We start from the raw sequence: 26,303 nt of genomic DNA, 5'->3' as shown, positions 1-26,303 counted from the left end.
AAGAAATCAAAGTTCTTTAAACTGAATGAAATGAAAAGACACATCAAGTTTGTGAGATGCAGGTAAAGCACTTAACAGTTATATTTAAAAAGAAGTCAGATCTCAACAGTGACCTCAACTTTGACCTTAAGAAACTAGGTAAAGAAAAAATTAAGCTCAAAGTAAGCAAAAGAAAGGAAGTGATAAAAATCAGAATAGGAAATGTATGAAATGGAAGCAGAAAAACAGTAAAGGAAATCAATGGAATCAAAGTTGATTTTCTGAGATCAATATAATTGATAAATCTCTAACCCAGTAGTTGCCCTGCTATGGCCCATAATCCAGCTACCTGCTTTTGTAAATTAAGTTTTATTCACCCATTCATTTGTGTATTGTCCATGGCTGTGTTCACTCTGTAACAGCGTTGTTGAGTACAATAAGTCCCGTACAAATGAACGAGTTCCATTCCGAGAGTGAGTTCATTAAGTGCAATAGAAGTTAGCCTAGGTACCCAACTAACACAATCGGCTATATAGTACTGTACTGTAATAGGTTTATAATACTTTTCACACAAATAATACATTAAAAAACCCACAATAGAGAAAACATTTTTAATCTTACAGTACAGTGCCTTGAAAAGTACAGTAGTACAGTGCAACAGCTGGCATACAGAGGCTGGCATCGAGGGAACAGGCAAGAAAAGTTACTGACTGGAGGAGGGAGAGGAGGTGGGAGACGGTAGAGCTGAAGGATTGCCAGCAATAGGAGACACAGGGCAAGCTGCTATTTCACTCATGCCTGATGTTGATGGCACAGGTTCTGGTTCCTTGCTGGATTCAATTCTATCTACCCTCCTGAGAAAACGATCCAGTGATGTCTAGCTCCTTTTTTCCTCGTCATAGGTGACATGGTAGCACTGGATTGCACTTTGGCTGCTGTAACCTTCGTGTACCGTTCTACATTCGGTTCCTATGCCTCAAAAACTAACAGTGCCTCCTCAGATAAAGAAAATTCCCTTGCCATTTCCTGCGTCATGAATCTCTTCGGTTCTTCATTTACTTCTTCTTCCTCTTGTCTCTCTTCGTCCTTTCTCTGGGCCTCCAATTCCTGGCGCCTCTTAGCAGTACCAGCTACATTACTGCTGCTTTTACGTTTGCTTCTAGACGTCCTGGGCTTGAAATAAAGATACCGTACTACTGTACTCCATACAGTACTGTACAGTACACAGAAACACAGCCACTTGTAGAGGATGCACACACGTGACAATGTACACCAGACACGTGAACTAACTTACATGACTGGACACACAAACTCACGTTCGCATCTTTGAAAGTTCACAACTTGAAGGTTGGTATGTAGGGGGCTTACTGTAGTTGAAATACACACAGTATAGCCTGCAAAACCTTAAATATTTACTATTTGGCTTTTATCAAAGAAAAATTTGGAGATCCGTGCTCTAGCCAAACACATTAGGGAAAGAGAAAAGACACAAATTATCAACAAACGAAATTAAAGAGGTGACATCACTACAAACTTTACAGATATTTTTTAAATAATAAGGGAGGGAATATTATGAATACCTTATGTTAATAAGTTAAACAACTTACTGAAATGGACAAATGCCTTGAAAGACACAAACCATCAAAGTTCACGGAAGAGGAAATAAATAGGGAATTCCCTGGCGGTCCAGTGGTTGGGACTTGGCGATTTCACTGCCATGAGCCTGGGTTCCATCCCCTTTTTTGAACCTACACCCCCTGCAGTGGAAGCATGGAGTCTTAATCCCTGGACCACCAGGGAAGTCCCCCTTTTTCTTTATCTCAGTATAATTCAGAGTCCCGGCTGTCATGAATTAGCTGCATAGCCTACGCAAGTCACTCCTTTCCACATATGAGATTGGGTCAATTCTTCCTACCTTTCCCACCCCCACTAGGTTGTTGAGAGAAAAACAAATGAGCTCAAAATGAGCTAAGGTACTAGATGGTCCAGGGCAAAGTATGAGGTGCTGAGGGGTAATGAATAATGCTGCTAAGGTTCAACAACTCTCAGGACTGAGGCTTCTGAGGAATCTGCCTTCCTCTCTTCAGTTGGAGGCAGCCCCCAGCCCACCCCAAATCATCCCCAGAGCTGCAGCCACCTGTCAGTTTCCTCCAACTCCAGTAAAAGAGAAAACTATACCTTGAATGTCTGGCACTCTGAGAAGGATGATGCTGGATCTGCTGGGGTTCCAAGAAGCACAGAGAAAACCTAGCCCTGCTCACCTTCCCCCATTCTTCAGAGCTGACTCCAGTCCACTCTGGTCTCCCTAAAGTCTCCAAAGAGCACACAGGAGAAGGAACCACAAGACTCAGCTGAACTCCAAGTACAAACTTTATTTCTATCACAAGGATGTTAATAATTATAATAATAATAATAACAGTAAAATAAAAAGAGGGGGAGGGGGCTCTGATTCTTGGTTTTCAGAGCAAGCCATGAGCTTAGGCCTCACTCCTGATTAGCGCAGAGCCCAGCATGGCCCTGGAGGGGACAGAGAGCCCCCAGCCTTTCCCATCAGAAGGCAGTGAAGGCAAAGGAGCCATGCTCCCCATCAGAAACAGAAGGCAGTGATGCCAAATGCCAAAGAAGCAGATTAAAACAAAGCCTGTACATAGTCCGCTCACCTGTGGCTCAACTCATCTCCAAACCTCGTTCCTAACACATATTGCAACTGGCCTGAACACTTTACCAAAGCTCCTCCACGCACACCAGAGGCCCAAATTCTAGAGTGAGGATGGGCAGTACACAGGAGAGGATATCCAAAAGTTCCCCAATTTAGGCCACCACATGAAGAGCATCACCTCACTGGTGGGGACCAGGTTTCTAGAACCCTCCCTCTTTTCACCAGGACCACACAGCACCATGAAGCAGTGGTGACAGCATGTCAAAAGATGAAGCCCTGGTGGGCCAAGAGGCCGTAACTTATGCTGCCAAAAGGCAGCAGCTAAAGCTGAAACATTCTCAACAGCCTCCCTGCTAACCCTCCCTCAAACCCCCAAACTCCCACAGCACAATCTCAAAAGACACAAAATGGCCATAGCCTAGAAAAAGTTACATCTGTCAGATGGCCCCTACCCACAGAACCCAAGGGGCGGGGCTGCACCACGGCAACTTGTGCAGGAAAGATGGAACCGATGCGCAAGTTCCCTGCAGACACTGTTACTCCTCCTCCTCTTCCTCCTCTGCATCCCCAGCTCCCTGCTGCTTGGAGGGTTTTGCCTGTTGAACAATAGAACACAGACGAAGTTTACGTAGAAAGTAAGAAAGCAGCACTCCTCCTGAAGAGCGCCAGAAATGTCAGGCTTCTATGGAAACCTCCTCATCAAAAGCACAAGAACAGTCCTCAGCCACAACCGGCCTGTTGCCCAGCTGCTTCTGACTTCAAGAACCATACCAGCCCACCCACTTCTGAGTCCTCAATGAGCATTCTGGGCTGGATCCCGCTCACCTTTGCAGTTCTGCTGCGGTAGCTGGCGGTCGTGGGGGTGACCCGGGGGTTCCTGCCACCTTCACTCCTGCCACTGAAAGAGAAGGATTGGAAACTAGTTCCCGAGATGCCCCAAGCAAAAGTCAGAAAACTCAGAACAGAACAGCTGGAACCAGACAAAAGCAGCTCTCCAGTAGCAGATAAAACTAATGAATAAAAAACCACACAGGGGTTTCCCTGGTGGCGCAGTGGTTGAGAGTCCGCCTGCCGATGCGGGGGACACGGGTTCGTGCCCTGGTCCGGGAAGATCCCACATGCCGCGCAGCGGCTGGGCCCGTGAGCCGTGGCCTGCGCGTCTGGAGCCTGTGCTCCGCAACGGGAGAGGCCACAGCAGTGAGAGGCCCGCGTACCGCAAAAAAAAACCACACAGAGCAAAGGAACATTTTGAATCAGGCCACGATACAAGCGAAGTCCACACTTCCACGTTCTCCTGAGCCACCCACAAGCTCCACTCCCAGGCCACTGATTCTCACCTTGCTCCGCATCTCCCTGAAGGCCCACGGGGGAAAGAGGGCACAAGGTTTTCTGGGTAGAGACTTCGAGCAGAGTGAACCACTGGAACGTGCCCAGGAGCCAGGGCCCCATTATGGCTGTTTCGATTGTGCCCCTGGATGCCCTGGCTGTCTAAGTTGTTGAGCTTCAGAGCGCGAGGAGGGCTGGGCTGGCACCCAGGTCTGGGGCCTGATGTGGATGTTGTCAGGCGGTTAGAAGTAGCCGTCATATTGTTAGTGGGTCTGCTGGCAGGGAGAGGATAGGTGGGCCCTTTGGCCATTTCCTGCTTGATATCATCCATGTAACCAGAAGACAGGTCTCCTGAGAAGAGAAAAGAGCACCAGCTTTAGGGAAAAGGCTGCTCTTGCTATTAGTGCTGGATTTGGAGCAGGAACAAAAGATGCTGGGTAAAAGATGACTGCCTCACCCCTAAAGGATGCTGAAACCCATGTCTCCAGGACAGGGTTGGAAACATTAATCCACACTGTACACTTACCGCCTAAGTCCTCACTAACTAGTCAACAATGGTGCACAAGCAAACTTTGAAGAATCATTTCTAATTGGCTTTGGGCTTCTAATGGCAACGGGGTTTCAAAAGCAATTTTACTTGCCTAGTTGTGAGACTATTACATAATAAGAATACTGATAATAAGTTTGATTATCCTACTCTAGTTGAGCATATTTCAACTAGAAGCAGGGGCCCAGGGCAGCCACAGTAAGGCTGAAAATTATCTTCCAATCATCCGCTAAATGTACTGACAGGGACCAGCGGCTGAATAAGCACTGACTGATATGCATAGCTCATGGCTGTCCCCAAAGCCATTACCCTATAAAGCTACACACCCGAGACACCTGAGTCTAACACAGGACCACAGGTAGCCCCAAGGGAGTCCCCAGTGAGCTCGTACTATGCTTGCTAATTTGGGATGAAGGTAAAACCCATTTTAGAGTAGCAGATGAGAAGTGGAAAGCAGGCCCAAGGCAGCAGCAGACCTGCAGCCTTGGCTCATCCCTGGCTAATACCCTGGTGTCTGACACGCCTCTTGGGTAGCTCTGGTGAAGTCTGTCGAGGCTGGAGATCCTGACTAGGAATCCCCTCCGACATGTGGTTGTTTGCTGTAGCTGGGCGTTGGTCACACTGGTCCTAACAAGAAAAACCAGAATTAGTACCTCTGGACTGAGTCATTCCTCAGAGAGGGAGCAGCGGGAGGAAAGGAAGGAACAGCAGGTTGGGTGAACACACCTTATGGGGAGGCTGGCGGGGGGGGGGGGGGGGGTGTCGATGGGACAGGATGACTTTGACAACCACTGAGAGGAAGGGCCTGGGACTAAGAGGAAGCACACCTGGAACAGAGCAATCATTCCAACTAGCACTGACAGAAGCACTCTCTGATTTGTTCAGGGATGAAAGAAGGGCTGGTCCTAGGAGCCCAGAAAAGCATGTCTACATTTTGACAACAGAGTATTTGCACCACTGCTTATTTTGTAGTCTCCTGAGGAGACAACAAGCAGTGATTTATCTACTGCTTGATCCAAAGGCAAAAGTCTTTATTACAGAAATGCAATGTGTGGTGTTCTAGCAACAGCTAGCTATAGGGCATTGATTACAGAAATGCCCCTGAAATACCTTCAGTGTTAGCTCCCACGACAAACAAGATGGGGCAGAAAACGTATCTTCCATTAAGATGCTGGCATCCTAGACTGCAAAAGCTGAAAAAGGACTTCAGATTATCTAGTTTAACTCCTTCATTTACAGATGTCCCCAGTGAGGGAATGGGACCTATCTTAGACCAACCATATGGCAAAGCTAGAATTAGATCCCAGTCTCCTGGAATGCAAGACGCAAGTGCCACCCCAACAGGGAAGAACCCACCTGGTCAAAAGTAGAAATTGTCGATGACCTCAGGGAAATGCTTTTCTAAACCCTCTAGCAAGTCCTCCATGCCTGCTTAAATGGAGTCCTGGCTCCTTGGGCCACAGCTAGTGACGGGATGGTTTCCACTGCCAGAAGGCAGAGAAAGTCCAAAGGCCTGAGGTACTTTATACCTCAGACAGCTCACAAAACAGGACATGGCCAGTAGCCAGATCAGGTATGCACACAACTTAAAGGCCAAAGAGGCATTCTTGGCTCTAAAAGCCTCAGGTTCGCTCAGAGGATCAACAGGATGGAAGAAGTGGACAGGTCCTCCAAGTGTTCTTACCTGGTGATGGAATAGCACCTCCTCTTCCAGCTGGACCCCACAGAATTCACAGGGGATGATGATGCTGTCCTCCACAGAAGGTGAACTGCTCAGGCCCGTCAAAGAGTCTAACTGGTTACTTGCAGCCTGCTGCATCAACTTCTGGAAGATGACATCAGGGTCCTCCACCCCTTTGGGAGAAGCATTGCCCACACTGATCGGAGGTAAGGCACATGAAGGGTTACAACTCGTCTGTCTCAAAAAACATAGGTTAAAAAAAAAAAAAGCAGAGGTTAAGGAACAAACTAAATTCTGAAAATATTTTCCATAAGTCACAAAATCTTAATGATGTTTAATATTGGGGAGAGGGACTAAGAAGGGTCAGAGGAACACAGATGGAACACTCACTTTGCTTTTATTTTAAACATTTCTGTACTGTTTTAATTTTTTTTTTACTGTGTTAATGTGATTATTCTTTTTAAATTAATTTGAAAAGATTCAAGATTCTTCCCACAGTCATACAGTAAGAGAGGCCCAAATATTCTTTGTTATCCCTATTAATGGATTTTCTCATGCTACTCCCAAACCAAATACTAGATGTATTCAGATGCTGTATTGTTCCACTTACGGGGGGAATGCATGTTCCACCCAGAGCACAGGGACTACTTAACAGCTATGGAAGTGCCAGACTAGGCCAAACCAAATCAGAGAGTAAGTGTTGAGGGGAAAAGTGGCTCCCTCCATCAGTGGAGCCACTCTTCAAACACAAAGGCTACTCTCTAATCATTCCTAAATAGCACAAGAACCTTCAATCATTCAAAATACCTGACACCTTTCATATACCAGGCGTTAAGAGATTCCAGAAACTAAGAAAACTCAGAACCTGTTCTCAAGGAACTCAGCCGAGTGGTGCAGACCAACAGGGGATCAGCAAGACAACACCACAGGGTGAGGGTAACAGGCTAAGAGAGCTGTGGGCACAGGACTTGCGGGGAGCATGCAGGTGGGACCTCTGGCCTAGCCTTCAGAGCATTCCACAGGATGGTTTCCTGAAAGTCATGTCTGAACTGAGTCTATGAGTGAGGGGTGTGTTGAGGAAGCGGGGTAGCTGGCAGAAAAGTAAAGTGCAAAACAGATTCCTGACCCTCCCGGGAACTGCAAGGACTTCAGTATGGCTCCAATAAATCAAATGTACCATGAGATGAGACCAGATTACAAGATGGTCAGTAGAGATGTACACTATCACCACAGAACGGAGTCAGCAACTGGGCTTGCTGGTGTAAATGTTACTTTGCCCAAGAGGGAATGAGGCTGAGTTCTCATGCCCACATGTCAGTCATCCCAGGGTTAAAAACACAGTTGCTACTCCTATCACAGGAGTTGTATTAAAATAGTTTGCTCAAGATCTCGTGTGGCCTGCAACACCAATAGGGCCTGCACATATTCCTCCCTAAAGCTTAAAGCCCTCAGGTAATTCACAACACACCTGATGGTCAATCAGCAGTTCCTCTGGGTAGAGCTCCTCACAAAATTCACAAGGCAACATGGTCTCATCAGCTGCACCTAGGTATCAGGCCACACAGTCAGACTCGAACAAAAACAAACCTGATTCTACCTTTTATCCCCCCTGGGGGGTTTGATAGGAAAGTCTGATTTCCTTTGCAATTTCTTGGACATAGCAATTTGTGGGGCGGAAAATCCTTGAAGGGAAACTATTTAAGAGACAAACCCTAAGCAAAAAACCTGCACTACAGAAAGAGATTTACTTGTCACCATTTCCTGAGAAGCAGTAAAGTAGTAGTTTACCCACTACTCCAATTAAGAAAGAAATTTAAATGTGTCATAACCCTAGTCAGTAATCTAAAAACCTTCTGTGCATTATTTCAATCCTCAGGAAAAATGTTATGAAGTAGATCCACATGACCCTCATTTTACAGATGAAGAAACTGAGGCTTGGATATTACTGGAAGACAAATATCCTGAGAAGAAAAACCCTCCCAGTACAAAATATAAACAAAAGATGCTGAATAAAAGTAACTTAAATGAGAAAATACTGGGTTGGCCAAAAAGGTCGTTCAGGTTTTTCTGTAAGATGTTACAAAAACCCAAAAGAACGTTTTGGCCAACCCCAATAAATAAGAGTAATTTTAATCCCAGGCATCCCAAAACACAACAGCCTCAGTCAGACTGTTGAACAAGGGAGGGTGAACGATGCGAGGAGGTAAGGAAACTTGCCTAACTAAGCTTTGGCTCTACATAGAAGAGAGAAAAATCTCTACTAAGGAACAGTAACCAGAGTTTGGCCTTTACGTGGGTTTGAGTAGAGAATCTACATTTATGTTTTTACATAAATTCACATTTATGGTTTTAAGAAGCCCAGGCCAAAACTTCAATTTAAAATTATTCCAGTCAGTAGTATCCCCAGGAGCCTGCTAGAAGCATATATAAATACCCTCAGAGGAACACACCAGAAAACTTAATGTTAAAACACACGCACGCACGCACGCAAGCACACAGAGGGAAGCAGCAAGCCACCGTTGAGAGTCAGAAGAAACAGCAAATAGCAAAAAATAGACTTTAGGTATATTTTCAGACACAATAGAAAAACAAGTATTTTTAACATGTTTAAAGATATGACAGGGACTTCCCTGGTAGTCCAGCGGTTAAGACTCTGCGCTCCCAATGCAGAGGCCTGGGTTCAATCCCTGGTCAGGGAACTAGATCCCACATGCTGCAACTAAAGATCCCACGTGCCACAACTAAGACACAACTGGGCAGCATGCATGCATGCATGCAAGAATGAATGAATAAATAAGTAAATAAATAAATGAATGAATGAATAATAAATAAAAGTTGGGAAAAGCAAATGAACAAAATTTTAAAAAATTCTATCTCATGAAAAAGTTTCAATTTTATATAAATTGTTTAGTGTAAGACTTTAAAAAACTGTAGAGACAGAGGCTAGTGTAAACAAACATACCCCTTATGTCATTCAGAGCACCGGGACCTTCATGGGACTGGTCTGCCTCACATATGACCCTCCAGAAGTCCTGCTCTGCCAAGTTGGGGGCCTGGCCTTCATTTTGCAGACTTAGGGCCAACATGAAATCCAAGTTTGCACTGTCTTCACCACCCTCTTTGAGGGTCTGTCGGCTTCTATTCCTTTCCTGCCTTTCTTGTTCTTCCACTGGGGAAGAAAAAAAAAAGCCAGTATTCAAGAAACGTTAAAGATGGTGCCATCCCTTAGTTCAAGTCCATGCCTAGCAAATATTCAAGGTTTATAGGAATCTGTGCAGGAACAAAAGAGGCCCAGCCCTTCAGTGCTCATGGGACTCCAAATGTTAAGTCTGCCATGATAAAAGCTTCCATTATTATTCTAACTTTTATTAATAAACAATATTAATGAGCTATAACTAAGAGATAGGCACTGTGCTAGGCATTTTATATGTATTTTCTGCATTATAGCAGGATGGCTTAAAGCATGGGGTCAGATTGCCTGAATTCAAATCCCAGCTCTACCACTGACCCACCCTCATAAAACTGTTGTGAGAACTAAATGAGTTAATACATCTAAAGCACTTTGTAAATGCCTTTAAGCACATAGGGTATACTCAGTGTCAGCTATTAACAGCATTGTCATCCATCAACCCTAACTGTCATCCAACAAAAATCCAATAGCAAAGAGGTTCTGTTATTCCAATCTATAGGAAAGTTAAGTATTCTTCCTTATGTTACCCAGCTACAATCAGGTTTCTATAATTAAGATCTATTTGGCTCCAAAGCCCTGTTCCTACCAGCCCTAAGATCTGATACCATTCCAGTTTTCTAATCCCAAACACAACTCACATAGATTATTCTGAATTGGAAACTGGGCTGTCATGCTCCTTTGGTTGGTGGTTCTACTTTGGAAAAGTTCTGATTCAAAGGCTCTCAGGGGCCTTCGAGGGAGCCTCATGGGTGGGTCCAGAGCCTCAATTTGTCTGAGTTGGGATGCAATCCAGATACCATCTTGACCCCAAGAATCATCATATGCATTAGGCGGCATGGCAACCTCATCTCTCTTTTCCTCCACATCTCTCCCACAAACTTCAGGGTGAGTCTTCAGATCTTTCACCAGGACATTGCGCCCACAGTTGCCACATAACTCTGTCCGGGCACCACAGTAATCTTCATGGTCTTTCAGTTTGAGAACAGAAAGTTCCAAATCACAGTGCTGGCAAAGGGCAAGTCGTAGAGGACATTCAGTCTCCTGCAAAACAGAATAATGAGGCAGATAATATGTGAATCTAAGAGAGGCCATGTTTTATAAAGTACAGGGCAAGGAAAGTAAAAAGTATTTACAGAAATATTCTCTTCCAACCCTAGCTTTGCCTGCCATGGTTTTCTATGTATTTAAGAGTCACCCCTTCCCTCTTTGTCCTGCCACCAAGTTCTACAAAGGAAAAGAAAGTCTTATAAGGAATCTACTCACTCAGCCACCCTACCATCATTTTGTGCACACATTACAAAGTAACCCAAAATCCGCCAGAGAAGCCCAGGAGCAAAGAGCAAAAGCACAGCAATTCATATATGCTTGTCAAAGCTCCCCCAGACCAATTTCCCCTTACTACTCCAATTTAAGTACCTGGCAATGAGGAAAAGGGATTGTCCTTTAGAAAGACACTGATTTTTCAAATCTGCACATTTGTATATAGCACTGGCTTTTTTTTTTTTTAATTTATTTATTTTATTTTTGGCTGCGTTGGGTTTTTGTTGCTGTGCGTGGGCTTTCTCTAGCTGCGGCGACCGGGGGCCACTCCCTGTTGCGGTGTGCAGGCCTCTCATTGTGGTGGCTTCCCTTGTTGCGGAGCACGGGCTCTAGGCACTCAGGCTTCAGTAGTTACAGCACGTGGGCTCAGTTGTTGTGGCTCACGGCCTCTAGAGCGCAGGCTCAGTAGCTGTGGCGCACAGGCTTAGTTGCTCCATGGCATGTGGGATCTTCCCGGAACAGGGCCCGAACCCGTGTCCCCTGCATTGACAGGCGAATTCTTAACCACTGCGCCACCAGGGAAGCCCAGCACTGGCTTTAAATTGACCAAATAAGTCAAGAATCACCAATGAAGATGACCCCAAGAATGTGAATGTATTCAGCAGATGAAGGACAAAACTTTTATACTTAATTTGAAATCGCCACTAAAGCACTAAATAATTAATATTCCTTTAAAAAGATAAGAAAGAATATGTTACTATGATATGGACATTCCAAAACTTGGGAACTTAAACTCAGAACTTTCATATAACATCACTTCTAAAGTTTAGACACTTTATAACCACTGTGTCAAAGAGCAAAATTTCTTTTCATACAAATTAAACCCAAGTTTTATTCTAAATGATACTTCAAACATTTTTCACATTTTGTATATGCATGGAATATCTCTTACAGAAAACATAAGAAACTGACAAAGAGTGCTTAGGAATAGGAGTGGAAGAGAGATAATTTTTATATATATGCTTTGTGGCTTTAAAATTATATACCATGTAGCTATAATATCAATTCAGAAAGATGTTTTTTTAAAGAAAAGTTTTATCAGATAAATGCCATTGATTTAAGTTACTCAAAAGCAAAAGAGAAAATAATTGCTGGCACACACCACATAATATAAAAGTACTTTGTTAACAACCCTAAAAATTGCTAGTAACTCACAAGAACAGCAAATAAAGTGTCAACATTTTTTTTTTAAAGGAGAATTTTTTTTAACTCTTTAATCTGTGGTCTACAACTGTCATAGCCTGACTTGCAGGAATGTTAGGAAATACTTTGTACTTGTACGTTCATAATGATTGGTGTTATCACCATATGACTCCCAGAAATAGCTGGGAGAAAAAGGAGAAGAGGGGGACAATTGATTGGAGTTGTTTTATGCAGCAAGTAGATGTTAAGAGCCAAAGAAATACTTATTATTATTGTTAATATGACCTCAATCATAACCCCCCTTTTGCTGGTGAGGCCTAGTAAAACGTAAGTCAAATGATAAGATAAAATAATGACAGTAAGAGTGCTAAATTATTTATGAGATGTTTATCTCTGAGCTGTGGGGTCATGAGTAGTTCTTTCTTTCTTTTTATATTTTCCAAGTTTTCTACATTGAATATGAATCACCTTTTAAAATTATAAATTAATAAGTTAATAGTCTTTTTAGATACATAGAATGAAATGCACAAATCATAAATGCATACCTTGATGAATTTTTACATACGTACACACACTCTTGCATGACCACCAACTAAATAGTTGTTGGGATTTTTAACTGGTGAATAGGCTCATTCAAAAAAAAAAAAGAAATACATATATATATATGTATATACATATATATATACACACACACACATACTCATTCAACTACAGCCAATTTTATCTCAACTAGGGACCAAATTATATTCTCTCATCAAATGCTCTCTGAGAATTTCTTTGGGTGTAAACAGCATGTCATCCAAGTGATCAAGAAGTCAAAATGAAATTATAAGATGTAAGGCAGGCTGTATGCTAGAGGTCGTACCACACTGGCAATCCCAGGCTTGGTTTAGCACTCAAGTGAGCCTGCCAATAAACCCCAGGAGAAATGACTCGGTTCCAAAGGGAAAAAGGCTCTGAGGCTTGAGCATAAAGCACAGCAGCCATGCAGTCAAATCTGGCAGCAAACAAAGTCTCAAATAGGCTTTGAGAGGCAGTGTGCATGGAGCTGGTGGAGAACAAAGACTCAACAACACTGGCTTTCTGCTCTGCATGTGGCTCTGTAATCTCAATAGGACTGGCTCCATGGTAATTCACTGCCTTCATAGTGCAGGGCAACTAACCTCATGCTTCTTTAACTGCCTCTTCTCCAACTTCTTGTTACATTTGCAGGTCACCTAGGGTAAGAAGCAAAAATCAGTAAGTTATTTGTGACAACATGCTCACTTGTTATTACACAATAGCAAGTATAATCCATTTATTAACATCTAAGTACTTGGTGGTTCACCTGACAGTGTTCTGTAGCCATGTGAGTCTCCATGTCAGATTTGGGAAATGGTTCCTTGCAGATAGGACACATACCAATGTTCCTTTGACAGTGGATCTCATGGATGGTAAAGTTAAACACAGGAATTTCTTTTTTGCTATAGAAATAGATCAGAGAAAAAGGCAAGAATTACTGACATCTATGCCCAGAGGTATCACACGGAAATCTGTCCTGTCCAATCTTTAGTCTCCATTATTTCTCTTTAGTGAGTATCTAGTGTATAAGCTCTTACGACTGTTACTACCCCTGCTTTTCAAGAATTAACTCCTGAAGGTTTTGAGTCTTCTGTGCAACACTCTGCGTTATCAGTGCTATGCACTATCTCTAAAAGCTCAGCCTCACTTTCTAGATGTCAGAGCTTATCACAACTAACAGCATATAGTCAGATGCCAGGAAGAGCTAGCTGAGCTAGGCTTTTCCAAAACCATCCATGCCCCAAAGCACAATGATCCACTCCAGGATTATTTTAAAAACAGCCTACCATTTATTTTCAGTCTCAGATAGCTTTAATCTCAGTAGATTTTATTCCACTAAAAATCAAACCAGAAGGAGCAGATGCCAGCTTTGGGATCGTCAGTGGGGGAAGGGGAACTTGCCTCCTTTATGTCCAACGTGTCTTTTCAAAGCAGGCTAGACGCTAATTGGGACCAAGCTCTGTGGCTGGGTTGATATAAACTTCACTGCAGAAATGTACAGAAATGTACTACATTGTACAGAAATGTACTACATTCACTGCAGAAATGTACAGAAATGTACTACATTCACTGCAGAAATTTACTACAGAAATGTACAGAAATGAAATCCTGAACCCCTCTCCCAGAGTACATATACACTCTAACTAGAGGCACGTAATATTCAAAGGCCTTCCTTTCACTCATTTGGTTATGACCGTTAGAAAGCTCCAACTTCACAGTCTAACTAAAGGATGCATTAAAAGAATGTGCCTATAAGTATGTCACCTAGAATAAATTTTCAGAAAATAAAATACTGAACAGGATAAATACAGATAGTTAACACAACAAATCTTTAATAACCCATTTTGCCTCTGAAGCTGAATACTATAGAAACCTTCTCCCACGTTAAGTTGTAGATAGCTTATTTCTTTTATAGTTTTTATCTTCATAGTCTAAGAAACATTTCAAAGTAGGATGAATGATGTGCCTCCAGCGATAGTCATACTCCCAATCTCAAAGACCAAGACACCAAAAAATGCAAATTCATTTTTATCCAAAAGTAGAACTATCAAGGCAGCTCTCATACCAAAACTGGAAGGTGATACAGAATAACAATCAAGTGTGAGAAATGGGAAGAAAACTCCAATGGATAAAGAGGGAAATGACCAATGTTTCAATACATTTAACTTCCCCTATTTCTCCAAAATTCCCAGCTTTCTAAGGAAACCACTGGTTTTAAATTAACCCAGCCTAAGTTTTTCAAAACTGTGGAATATTAAAATATATAGTGGAAGTTATCATCTAACTCTATTAAACTAATAAATATTAAAATGAGTCCCACTATTAAAGATGTTATGAAACTAGTACTCTAAAATATTGCTAGTGGTAGTATAAAACCACTACTTTTCAACAGTCTACAGGACTTCCCTGGTGGCGCAGTGGTTAAGAATCCGCCTGCCATTGCAGGGGACATGGGTTTGAGCCCTGGTCCGGGAAGATCCCACATGCCGTGAAGCAACTAAGCCCGTGAGCCACAACTACTGAAGCCACCCACGCACTGCAACGAAGAGTAGCCCCCACTCCCGGCAACTAGAGAAAGCCCGCACGCAGCATCAAAGTCCCAACGCAGCTGAAAACAAATTAATCAATTAACTTAAAAATAATAATTAAAAAATTTTTAAAATAAACTGTCTACAAATGCATCTCTAGGACCATAAAATTATATGCTTAAAGAGTATTTAAAGACCCTGTAATTATATGTTACACACCCAGTAATTCCACTCTTGGAATTATGAAGATTATCACTAGTGTCATAAAATGGTAAAAAACTGAAAACCATTAAAAATATCTAAACTCTAAGGGAACAGCTAGTTAAATATGGTACACCAACAAAATGCAAGAAGCAAAGCTGTATCCTGATTGCAAATCCTATGTGCACAAATGCCACAAAAAATTAAAGCCAGTAACTACTGCTTACGGTGCTGAGATTCTACATTCTTTTTCCATAATTTTGACAATAATTTTCTTTTAAAGTCAAGAAAATAAATGTCTACAGTTTTTATTTTACAGGGCTATTTTGACATAGAGCATTCTACATACATAATGCCACTAAAATTTTAGAATTAAAATATATTAAGGACCATAACATAAAGAAGCAAGAATCAAAAGCAGCTGTTAGGTAAGGTCACAGAGCATTTACTATTACACATTTTCACCTCTTGGGAAACCTTGAAAGAAAAAGATAAAAGCTATTTGCAACGATTACATGAAACAGTTGCCTGATGGTTTTGCTTTCTTTTTAAATTTAACTGCCAAGGTAGTTCCGCCAAATGTACTAACCAGACAAAATACCAATATACTTGCTACCTACTTACAGATAAAATCAAGACATTCTAAAGTGAGATAAATGAGAACACAATTCCATTCTAGATAAAACTGCTAAAAGCCCCAAGGAAGGACTAGCCAAGTTAGAGATGAAATTCATTTTAGATAGAAATGAATGAAAGGCAAGCCAAGGCTTTCAGAAAAATCCCCAGTAGCCTTCCAAATGCTTAACACATCGAGCCACGCAAAAGTAAAAAGTCAAAGCCTTCTAACACTGAAGTCTCTGTTCCCTAGACGCAAACTCTCCTGCAAACTCTCCCATCAATCAGACAATACAGTAATAAAAGAGATAACATGCAAAAAACATCTTCAATCACAACAAACTATTCTTTTTACTGGCCCAGCAGGTTTAATCGCAGCTTATATTTTGATGAGTACCTTAACTTTTCTTAAGGAACAACAGGAATATGACTCTAGAGACAAAATTTTAAAACCTGGAATTTAAACAGGACTACTCAGACAGGAGGTTTGTGCTGGCTTAGTCAGCTTTCCATGCTAATCTGCTTTTTTTCTTTAAATAAATTGCTTTGGCTTTGAATAACCTTATTTTCATTAGCTTTCCATTAACTTACCGCCCCCTGCTTTTTTTTTAAACTCCCTTAGCATAGTTATTTATTTACTGTCCTAGGTTTGAAATTCCTTCAAATTGGAGTGGACCGATAAAATAAGAGTATCTTAACTGATGTTAAAGCCAATTTGTCTGTTTTCTTATAAAATCACAATGTTTCCTTGTGAATATTTGTATCATTGATTATTACACTTTGCATCAGGAACAGTACACATAAAACCTAAACAGAGCTACAATAGTTTTAAAATGGCAAAAGTAATAGTAGCACAGGAGAAAAAATACCCTATAAGGCAAGACACCCTCACAGAAATACAATCTTAATTCTATGCAGGGAAAGAATATTGTGACCAGCAGTTGTTCTGATTATATCCTAATGCTGCCAAGAAGCTGAGCAGAAAGAAAAAGGCAGTAAAAAAATAAAATTTTTTATCTGGCTCAACCTTTCAACAATCTGGGTCAAACTATTTTCCTTATCAACATCTCTGAGAACAAATGCATGGACACCAAGAGGGGAAAGTGGGGGTGGGGGTGGGGGGGAAGAATTGGGATATTGGGATTGACATGTATACACCAATATGTATAAAATAGATAACTAATATTGAACATGGGAAAAAAATAAAGAAATGATTTTAAAAAAAGACAACCTACTGAATGGGAGAAAATAGTTGCAAATGTATATCATTTATATGTGGAATCTAACAAAATATGACCAACTAGTGTATATAACAAAAAAGCAGCAGACTCACAGACACACTGAGGAAACTAGTGGTTATGAGTGGGGGGTGAGGGGGATGGGAAGCAGGAGGTACAAAGTATTGTAAGATGGGCTCAAGGATGTATTTTACAACACAGGGAATATAGGCAATATTTTGTATTAACTGTAAATGGAAAGTAACTTTAAAAATTGTAAAAAATAAAATAAACTTTTAATTAAAAAAAAGAAATAGATAATCTGAATAGGCCTATATCTATTAATGAAACTGAACCAATAATTAATAACCATTCAAAACAGAAAAAAAAAAATCTCTGGACTTCCCTGGTGGCGCAGTGGTTAAGAATCTGCCCGCCAATGCAGGGGACATGGGTTCGAGCCCTGGTCCAGGAAGATTCCATATGCCGCGGAACAACTAAGCCCATGTGCCACAACTACTGAGCCTGTGTGTTGCAACTACTGAAGCCCATGTGCCTAGAGCCCGTGCTCCGCAACGAGAAGCCACTGCAATGAGAAGACGGCGCACTACAACAAAGAGTAGCCCCTGCTCGCCGCAACTAGAGAAAGCCCGCACACAGCAACAAAGGACCAACGCAGCCAAAATAAATAAATTTTAAAAATAAATTTATTTTAAAAAAATGAGGTCTGTGACTGACTTAAAAAAAAAAAATCTCTCACCTTCTAACACAGTTTGGTAAGTTAAACATAGCACAGATAGTTCTGCTTTGCTTTTTTCTTTTGCTTTCAGTAAGGGAATTTGTATGTCATTGAAATACCAGGTTCTTGAGAAATCCCAACCAGGAATCCCAACCAGGAATTACTAGCTGAACTCTTAAGTTTCGTTTCAGCAAGAAAGAGTTGCTCTTTCTTGTCACTCTTGTCGGTTAAAAACAACAAAATAAGAAAGTTTGACATTCAAGTCTGCATCCAGTCTTTCCACTAACAGTTTTGGAATCATGAAATGATAATGATTAAACTGGACTGCTGGAAGACTTTGACTAGACTTTCTTTTTTTTTTTTTTTAAAGCAGTGGAACATTCCTTCAGCAAAATCCTTTATAAAAACAGTTGAGCTGGGGCTTCCCTGGTGGCACAGTGGTTAAGAATCCGCCCGCCAATGTAAGGGTCACGGGTTCAAGCCCTGGTCCAGGAAGATCCTGTATATCACGGAGCAACTAAGCCCGTGCACCACAGTTACTGAGCCTGCGCTCTGGAGCCCGTGAGACACAACTACTAAGCCCACATGCCACAACTACTGAAGCCTGCGGCACCTAGAGTCCGTGCTCCACAAGAGAAGCGACTGCAATGAGAAGCCCACGCACCGCAACAAAGAGTAGCACACGCTCACCACAACTAGAGAAAGCCAGTGCGCAGCAAGGAAGACCCAGCGCAGCCAAGAATAAATAAATAAATTTATATATATATTAAAAAAAAAAAAAACAGTTGAGCTGCTCTGGTTGTACATGTAGAGCCAAGTTCACACTAAACCTTGCTCCCAATCAACCTCAAGACAGCCACTGTAGCCATTCAGGGAAATCCTTGCAACGTACTTTAAAAAACACTGCTCTAGGGCTTCCCCGGTGGCACAGTAGTTGAGAGTCCGCCTGCTGATACAGGGGACACGGGTTCGTGCCCCAGTCCGGGAAGATCCCAAATGCCGTGGAGCAGCTGGGCCCATGAGCCATGGCTGCTGAGCCTGTGCATCCAGAGCCTGTGCTCCGCAACAGGAGAGGCCACAACAGTGAAAGGCCCGTGTACCGCAAAAAAAAAAAAAAAAAAACACTGCTCTAGTCCAAACATTTCATTATATTTTAAGCATCTTTTAAAAAGCAGGAACTTTCCTGGTGATCCAGTGGCTAAGACTCCGCGCTCCCAATGCAGGGGGGGCCCGAGTTCAATCCCTGGTCAGGGAACTGGATCCCACGTGCCGCAACTAAAGACCCTGCATGCAACAACTAAGACCCAGTGTAGCCAAATAAATAATTTTTTTTAAAAAAAAAGCAAAAAAAAGTTTAAAAGTACAATATTTTTCCAGGAAGACAAAAAATAAATTCCCTTACCTATAGGTCAGAAAAGTGACGTTTCAAAGCAGTCAAGTGACTTGCCAAAAGTCATTAACTAATTAATGGTAGGAACCAGAGCGCTGAATCCCAGCTTCATCCCATCAGTCTAGTCACTACTCTATGCTAGCTAACCAACCATGTTGTTGAATTTCTAGAACGGGCAATTTTATCCAAAGTTGTTAAAAAAGCTTTAGTCCCACATATTTGCACAACGTATTATATGGCTCCAATTTTAACCTGCCAATAAATAACCCAACTCTTGAAAGAACTGTCCTCATTCCAAGAACATTTCTTAGATTCCTTACCAGTTGTCACACAGTCGAGTGTCCTGGCCATCCAGAAATTCAGCCATCTTTAGCTGTTCCTGAAAACAACAAAGGAAGAAGTATGATCTTTCAATTTCATTTCTGCTTTAAGAATGACATGCAAAACACAAAAACAAAACAAAAAAAAACAGTGCACAGAAAATGTCACCAAAACCAGTGCATTTTATTTAATACCCAACACACTAGGGTTTTTCCTTTTGATTTTTTAATTTTCATTTTAAGATAATTTGACTTGCAAAAACAGCACAAAGACTTCCCACATACCTCTCACCCAGTACATCATAAATAACCATAGTAAAATGACCAAGTGCAGGAAACTAACACTAATACAATACTAATAACTAATCTACAATTAGTTAATTTCACAAATCATGCCATTAATGCCCTTTCTCTGGTTCAGGATGCAATCCAGAGTCACATATTGCATTTAGCTGTTATTTCTCCTTAATCTTCTTTGATCTGGGAAGTTTCTTCAGTCTTTCTTTTTTTTGTTTGTTTTTTGGTCTGGAGGCATGCAGGATCTTAGTTCCCTGACCAGGGATCGAACCTGTGCCCCCTGTAGTGGAAGCACGGAGCCCTAACCACTGGACCACCAGGGAATTCCTTCAGTCTTTCATCTTGCATAACCTTGTTAAATGAGCTGGCTAGTTATTCTGTAGAATATACTTCAGTTTGGGTTCATTTGATGTTTTCTCATGATTAATACATTTTGGACAGAAATACCATAGAAGCGATGTTGTGCTCATCTCAGTGCATTATACCAGAAAGCACATGATGTTAACAGTCTTATTATTACGGATGATGCTAACTGTTATCATTTAGTTGAGATCGTGTCTGCCAGGTTTCACCACTGAAAATTTTTCCTTCTTTCTCAACAAGATGTCAATACAGAAAGCAAAGCCCTTGCAACTTTAATACCTGTATTTACTTTAGATTATTCCAGCCCACTAAGGCAAGGTAAGAGCCTCGGACGAGGGAAGTGCCCGGTTATCTAGCAACAAGGGAGTTGGGGTGACGCGCAGGGCTCGGAGTCGGCCCCTCTGAGGGCCAATTCTGGTTCTGCCACTCAGCAGATGTGTGATTTAACCTCCCTGAGCCTCAGGTTCCTCACGCAGACAACTGACAATATTTTAAAGAGTCACTGGGAGGAGTAAATGAGCGAATGCATGGAAGCGCTTTGGTAGAATAAGTTTCCTTCAAACCTTAGAAGGCGCCCCTCTTAGGGGTCAGCCAGCACCCCCAGGATTTCCTGTGCCCAAGGCGGTGGAAACACCACCGCAGGGTCCACACCCAGGAGGAGGCGGTTTCCAACTGCCCCCTCCCAGGGGGCGTCCGAGATGGGGAGTGGAGAGGGCACCAGCTTCACAAATAATAGTTGCCACTTACTGTGTGTTCACTGATTGTTAAACACTTTACACGGACAGTCTTTTAATCCAGACCACAACACTACGAGGTGAAAGCCATCATCCCCATTTCAGAGACCGCGAAAGAGGAAGTCCAGGGAGACAGCCGTCGCACAGTTGTTCCGAGTGGTGACTCGAACACGGGCCCGTCGGCCTAAAGTCCGCACGAGGCCATCCGCGACCCCTGAGGCTGGCAGCTCGCGACTCGGGCCCAGCCCCGCCCGGGGCGCGGTGCCCACGGCGGCGCTCGGAACGACGGCCGCCTCCCAGCCCCCGCGGCCAAGGCCTGGAAGGGGCGGTGCCGCCAGGGGCTGTCGAGGCTACGGTTTCCAGAGAAGAAAGTACGGCCTCCCATACTGGCCAGGGGAGACGCCGCGGCGCGGGCATTTTTCTCCTTACGAGAAACTCCCGCGACCCCCGGGCCCAGAAGACCCTCGCCCACACACCCCGCCCTCGGGACGCCGGCCTCCTCCCGAACTGGAGGCCGCAGGAGGCTCCCCAGGGGCTGGCCACCGCTTCTCTCACCTGGGACGAGACGAAGGACGCCGAACCGACCAGCCAGCCAAGACACTGAGCCTCTTCAGTCGGCCCCCGCGCTGAACAACGGCCCCCGGAGCCGCCTCACCACTTCCGACCGTCTTGGAGGAGCGCGCCCATTGGCCAGGAGCGGCCCAGACTCTCTGCCCATTGGATAGCACCGTTGTCGCTCCCAGAGCCCCGCCTTCCATGCTCCGATTGGCTCCTCAGAGCTCCACGGGGGCGTGTCCCTGGAAGTCCCAACCCATACACATCTGGAAGGAGCGGCGGAGACCGAAGCTGTGAGCCCAGGTCTGCGCCCAGCAACTTCTCCTGACACAGGCTAACCATATTTGCATGAATAATTCTGTACACACATTACTAACATGCCTTATATATTAAGATAATTAATGTCATTTGTTCTCTTGTCATGAGCCATTAATACTTATTAGTCATTCTTGTTGCTATTATAATGCCCTCGTGCGAGACATCTGCAAGACTGCCCATATTTGAGCACTTTGCTTTTTGCAGTGGAAAAGTGAGTGCCTGACACGCAGGGCTGGGTTCTAGTTTCTCCACTTGCTGCCTGTATGGATTCTCTGAACTCCTCCCTCATGAATTAAAAAAAAAAAAAATAGGATAGTTAAATATAGCAGAGAGCATATTATTTACAATGCAACAATTTAAAGTCATCATCTTTTTGCAGATTATAAATGCAAGACATTCATGACATAGTGGTAAGCAGGAGAAGCAGGTCACAAAGCATTATTTATTTACAACAGGATAGAATGCTTAGTTTAAATAGGCACTATATTCTCTGATTCCAAAGATATAAAGTTCAAAATCAGGCAAAGTTAATCTAAGGTGAGAGAAGTTAGAATAATGGTTCCCATTTGGAGAGTATGGTCTGCAAGGAAATATGAGAAAGATTTCCAAGTCCTGGAAATGTTCTATAATTTGATCTGCAAAGTGGTAAACACGGATGTATTAATTAGTAAATGGTCACTAGGCTGTACAGTTAGGATTTAAACACTCTTCATTGTATGTGAAAGAGAACATACCATTCTATATTGTTCTGCACCTTGACTCTTTTTTTGTAGTACTACACATTCTGCCTTAGAACTCTATTCATTATTAGCACATCTATCTAGAGCATCTTCGTACTTCTTCAGTAGTAATTCCATTGTATGATGTGCTGTGATTTATTCAACTAGTTCCCTGTTGATAGACATTTTGGCTACAAGGTGCTGTTTTTGAATACAGCATAACCAATACCTGAAGTCCAGAACTACAACAGCACCAGCCTCATTGATTTCCTCAGCAAATTTAAAGAGGGCACCATATGTGGCAAACAAAGGTCAAGCTCCCTGCCTTCCCAGAAGCTTACCAAGGAGACAGGCACAATGGTAATGACAATGAGTGTGATACTGCTGTGGTATAATAAAGAATATAATGTCTCTGATTTTTGTCCCTGGTTCCTGGCACAGAAAAACCTTGGAATTTCCCGAGCAACAGAAGTGTCTATGTTATGCTAATAAGGTGACTCAAATTGAGCTCCTAGACAGCTTCAAAATAGTGGGCTGGTCAGCAGAAAGACCAATCACATGATTAGAGGATTGGGCTTTTCCACCTCCAGGGAGGGGAGAGGTCTGGAGACTGAGTTCAGTCACATGACCAGTGATTTCATTTATTGTGCCTTTGGTGACGAAACCTCAGTAAAAACTGTGGGCACTTAGGCTGGCGGGAGCTTCCTGGTTGGTGAACCTATTGTGTGCCCAGAGTATGACTCACCCTCACTCCACAGGGAGAAGGCACCAAAGTTCTGTGTTGCCCCTAAAGGCTACATCCTATGTGTCTCTTCATTTGGCCGTTCCTGATCTCTATGCTTTCTGATAGAGCTGTAATTGTAAGTTTAGTGCTTTATAATAAAGCTGTAATTGTAAGTTTAGTGCTTTCCCAAGTTCTGTGGGTCCTTCTAGTGAATTACCAAACCTAAGGGAGTCATGGGAAACCCTGAATTTGTAACCAGTTGGTCAGAAGTATGGTTGGTCTGGGGACCCCCAAATGTGACTAGCAGTTGACATGAGGGCCATCTTGTTGAGGACTAGTAAGATGTTTTTCACTCACAGCAATTAACATCTGACAACAAATGTCTTCAGCTGGGTATCCTACAATTTAATTCAGTTCTCACACTAACTACCTGAGGACTTAGCAACATCCCACAAGTTAAAGGCTCAGTCCCACAACACTGCTCCCCCTTCCTCCACTTCAGATGCCAGTCACAAGCCCAGTTTGTCACCATGCTTCTGACCAACCGGCTATAAATTGAAGGTTTCCACAACCCCCTCCTCGTATTTGATAATTTGCTATATTGGCACACAGCACTCAGGGAAACACTTTACTTACGTTTATCAGTTTATCATAAAGGGTACAGTTGATCAGCCAGACTAAGAGGTACATAGGGCAAGGTCTGGCTGTGTCCCAAGCACAGGAGTGTCTGTCCCAGTGGACTTGAAGTGCGGCACCCTCCTGACACATGGAAGCTCTCTGAAGGCCATAGTTCAGGGGGTTTTGTGGAGGTTCCATTACACAAGCATGGTTGATTAAATCATTGTGGCCATTTGTGGTTAACTCAATCTCCAGCCCCTCTCCCTTTGGGAGGTGGGCGTAAGGTAAGACTAAAACTTCCAAAGCTCTAATCACATGGTTGATTCATCTGGTAACCAGCCCTCACCCTCAAGCTATCTAGGAATCCACCAAAAGTCACCTCATTAGTATAAACTCAAGCATGGTTGAAAGGAGCTTATAATGAGTCACAAAAAACTCTTCTCACCACCAACGCTCAGGGAATTTTCCAAGGATTTTAGAAGCTCTTAGGCCAGGAACTAGGACAAGTCCAAACATTTATTTCTTGTTATATCGCCATATCGCAGGGACTGAGCCCATACACCTTTGGAGTCAGGTGCTAACTCCAGATAGTTAGCATCAGAATTGAATAAGTACAGCCAGCTGGGGGTGAAACAGAACAGTTAAGGTGTAAGACCACCCAACCACCACGGTGAGAGTCCACAGAGTCTTTTTGGGTCACAGCAATTAATTAGGTGTGGTCTCCAACTGCAGTGAATTCAGGTTATTTGTAAACAGGTTTCTGAACTTTGAAACAGATTTCCCCATAGCAGCAGTGTTACAGTGGTGGTTCCAGTCTCAAACTGATCCACAAAATGTTATTCAGTTTATAACAAAAGTTACCCCCAATTCTGTGAACTAAATAGAATCCTTTCAACAAAAATCCATTTTCACTAATCAGCCAGAGTTGGGTTTTTGCCTTGTAATTAATAATCTTGTCTGATAAAGAAAGCATTCTGAGAACGTGTATCTCCTTTCCTCCCCAGCCCCGCACCACAGAGGTCCTGCAGCCACAGCAACAGAAAAGGAATCATTTTTCCCCTCCTTGAAACTGTTTTTATTTATTTATTTATTTATTTATTTATTTATTTGCGGTACGCGGGCCTCTCACTGTTGTGGCCTCTCCCGTTGCGGAGCACAGGCTCCGGACGCGCAGGCTCAGCGGCCATGGCTCACGGCCCCAGCCGCTCCGCAGCATGTGGGCTCTTCCGGGATCTTCCCAGACCGGGGCACGAACCCGTGTCCCCTGCTTCGGCAGGCGGACTCTCAACCACGGCGCCACCAGGGAAGCCCAAAACTGTTATTCTTTTTAACCAAGCAACTTGACCAACAAACTTCTAAGAAACCAACTTACATATAGGAATCTTCATGCTGTGTAATTACAAGGATGGCTATAACTGTTTTCAGGAATGAAAAAAGGATGGGCATCCCTGGAGGTCCAGTGGTTAAGGCCTTGTGCTTTCACGGTAGGGGGCATGGGTTTGATTCTTGGTTGGGGAAATAAAATCCCGCATGCTGCGCTGAGCAAAAAAAAAAAAAAAAGAAAAGAATGAAAATAGCAACAAATGGTCCCTCAAAAGGAGACCAGTTAAATTATACTTCAATGGAAATATACAAAAAGTAAAAAGAAGTATGAAAAGATACGGGAAATACATTGTTTTATGAAGAAGAAAGTTGAGAAGCAAAATATGTTTAATAGGATTCTCTAATAATATACATTAGAATAGGCTTAGAAATAAACTGGAGGAATAATCCATTTCCAGTGGTGGCCTCTGAAATGTTGGGTTTATAAGAACTTAGAATTACTTCTTACAAGTGGGTTATTTTTGTAATCAGAAAGAAAAAAAAAAAGAATCCATATTTCTCCCTCTGCTCCTGACCTGCACACAATGTACTGATGAATCATAGTCAGATTTTTATACTTGCTGAATGCTTTGTATGCCTTATTAGTTGAGTGATCTATAGCATAATATATTTTCTATTTTTTACCCTATTTTTTTATTTTATTGAAGCATAATTTACAAAGCAGCTCTTTTAAGTGCACAGTACAATTTTGTCATCTGTAATTATGACTACAATCAAGATACAGAGAGTTTCAATCATTCTTTTCTCAATCCACATCCTCACCCAACACCTGGCAGCCCATATTATGCTTTATATACTGCAGAGTGAAATTTCATATAAGTGGAATCATACAGTATGTCCACTTCTGTGTCCGGCTTCTTTCACTCAGCATAATGTTTTGAATTGTTTTTTTTGTTTGTTTCTTTTTAATTTACTTTTGGCTTCGTTGCTGAGCGCAGGCTTTCTCTAGTCGTGGTGAGCGGGGGCTACTCTTCGTTGCGATGCGGGGGCTTCTCACTGCGGTGGCTTCTGTTTTTGCGGAGCACGGGCTCTAGGAGCCCAGGCTTCAGTAGTTGCAGCACACAGGCTCAGAATTTGTGGCTCACAGACTCTAGAGCGCAGGCTCAGCAGTTGTGGTACACAGGCTTAGTTGCTCTGCAGCATGTGGGATCTTCCCGGACCAGGGCTCAAACCTGT

At 42.8% G+C, this 26,303-nt stretch overlaps 1 protein-coding gene across 1 annotated transcript; it reads right to left on the bottom strand.

Annotated features, from left to right (window-relative positions):
- Positions 1-2,359: 2,359 nt before the first annotated feature.
- TRAFD1 (TRAF-type zinc finger domain containing 1) lies at positions 2,360-21,429 on the bottom strand. The gene is made up of 12 exons (XM_082852848.1): positions 21,366-21,429; positions 19,417-19,475; positions 13,173-13,308; positions 13,009-13,062; positions 10,021-10,423; positions 9,155-9,361; positions 7,661-7,737; positions 6,196-6,426; positions 5,018-5,138; positions 3,976-4,315; positions 3,464-3,536; positions 2,360-3,234 (listed from the first exon to the last, which is right to left on the bottom strand). Exons 2-12 carry the CDS (start codon positions 19,461-19,463, stop codon positions 3,175-3,177), a joined length of 1,749 nt encoding a protein of 582 aa, XP_082708974.1. The 5' UTR covers positions 19,464-19,475; positions 21,366-21,429; the 3' UTR covers positions 2,360-3,174.
- Between the last annotated feature and the right edge of the window lie 4,874 nt (positions 21,430-26,303).

Source organism: Leucopleurus acutus (genome assembly GCF_964270905.1).
Source record: "Leucopleurus acutus genome assembly, chromosome: 13".
Lineage (NCBI taxonomy): Eukaryota > Metazoa > Chordata > Mammalia > Artiodactyla > Delphinidae > Leucopleurus > Leucopleurus acutus.
This window is presented reverse-complemented; position numbering and strand designations above follow the sequence as displayed.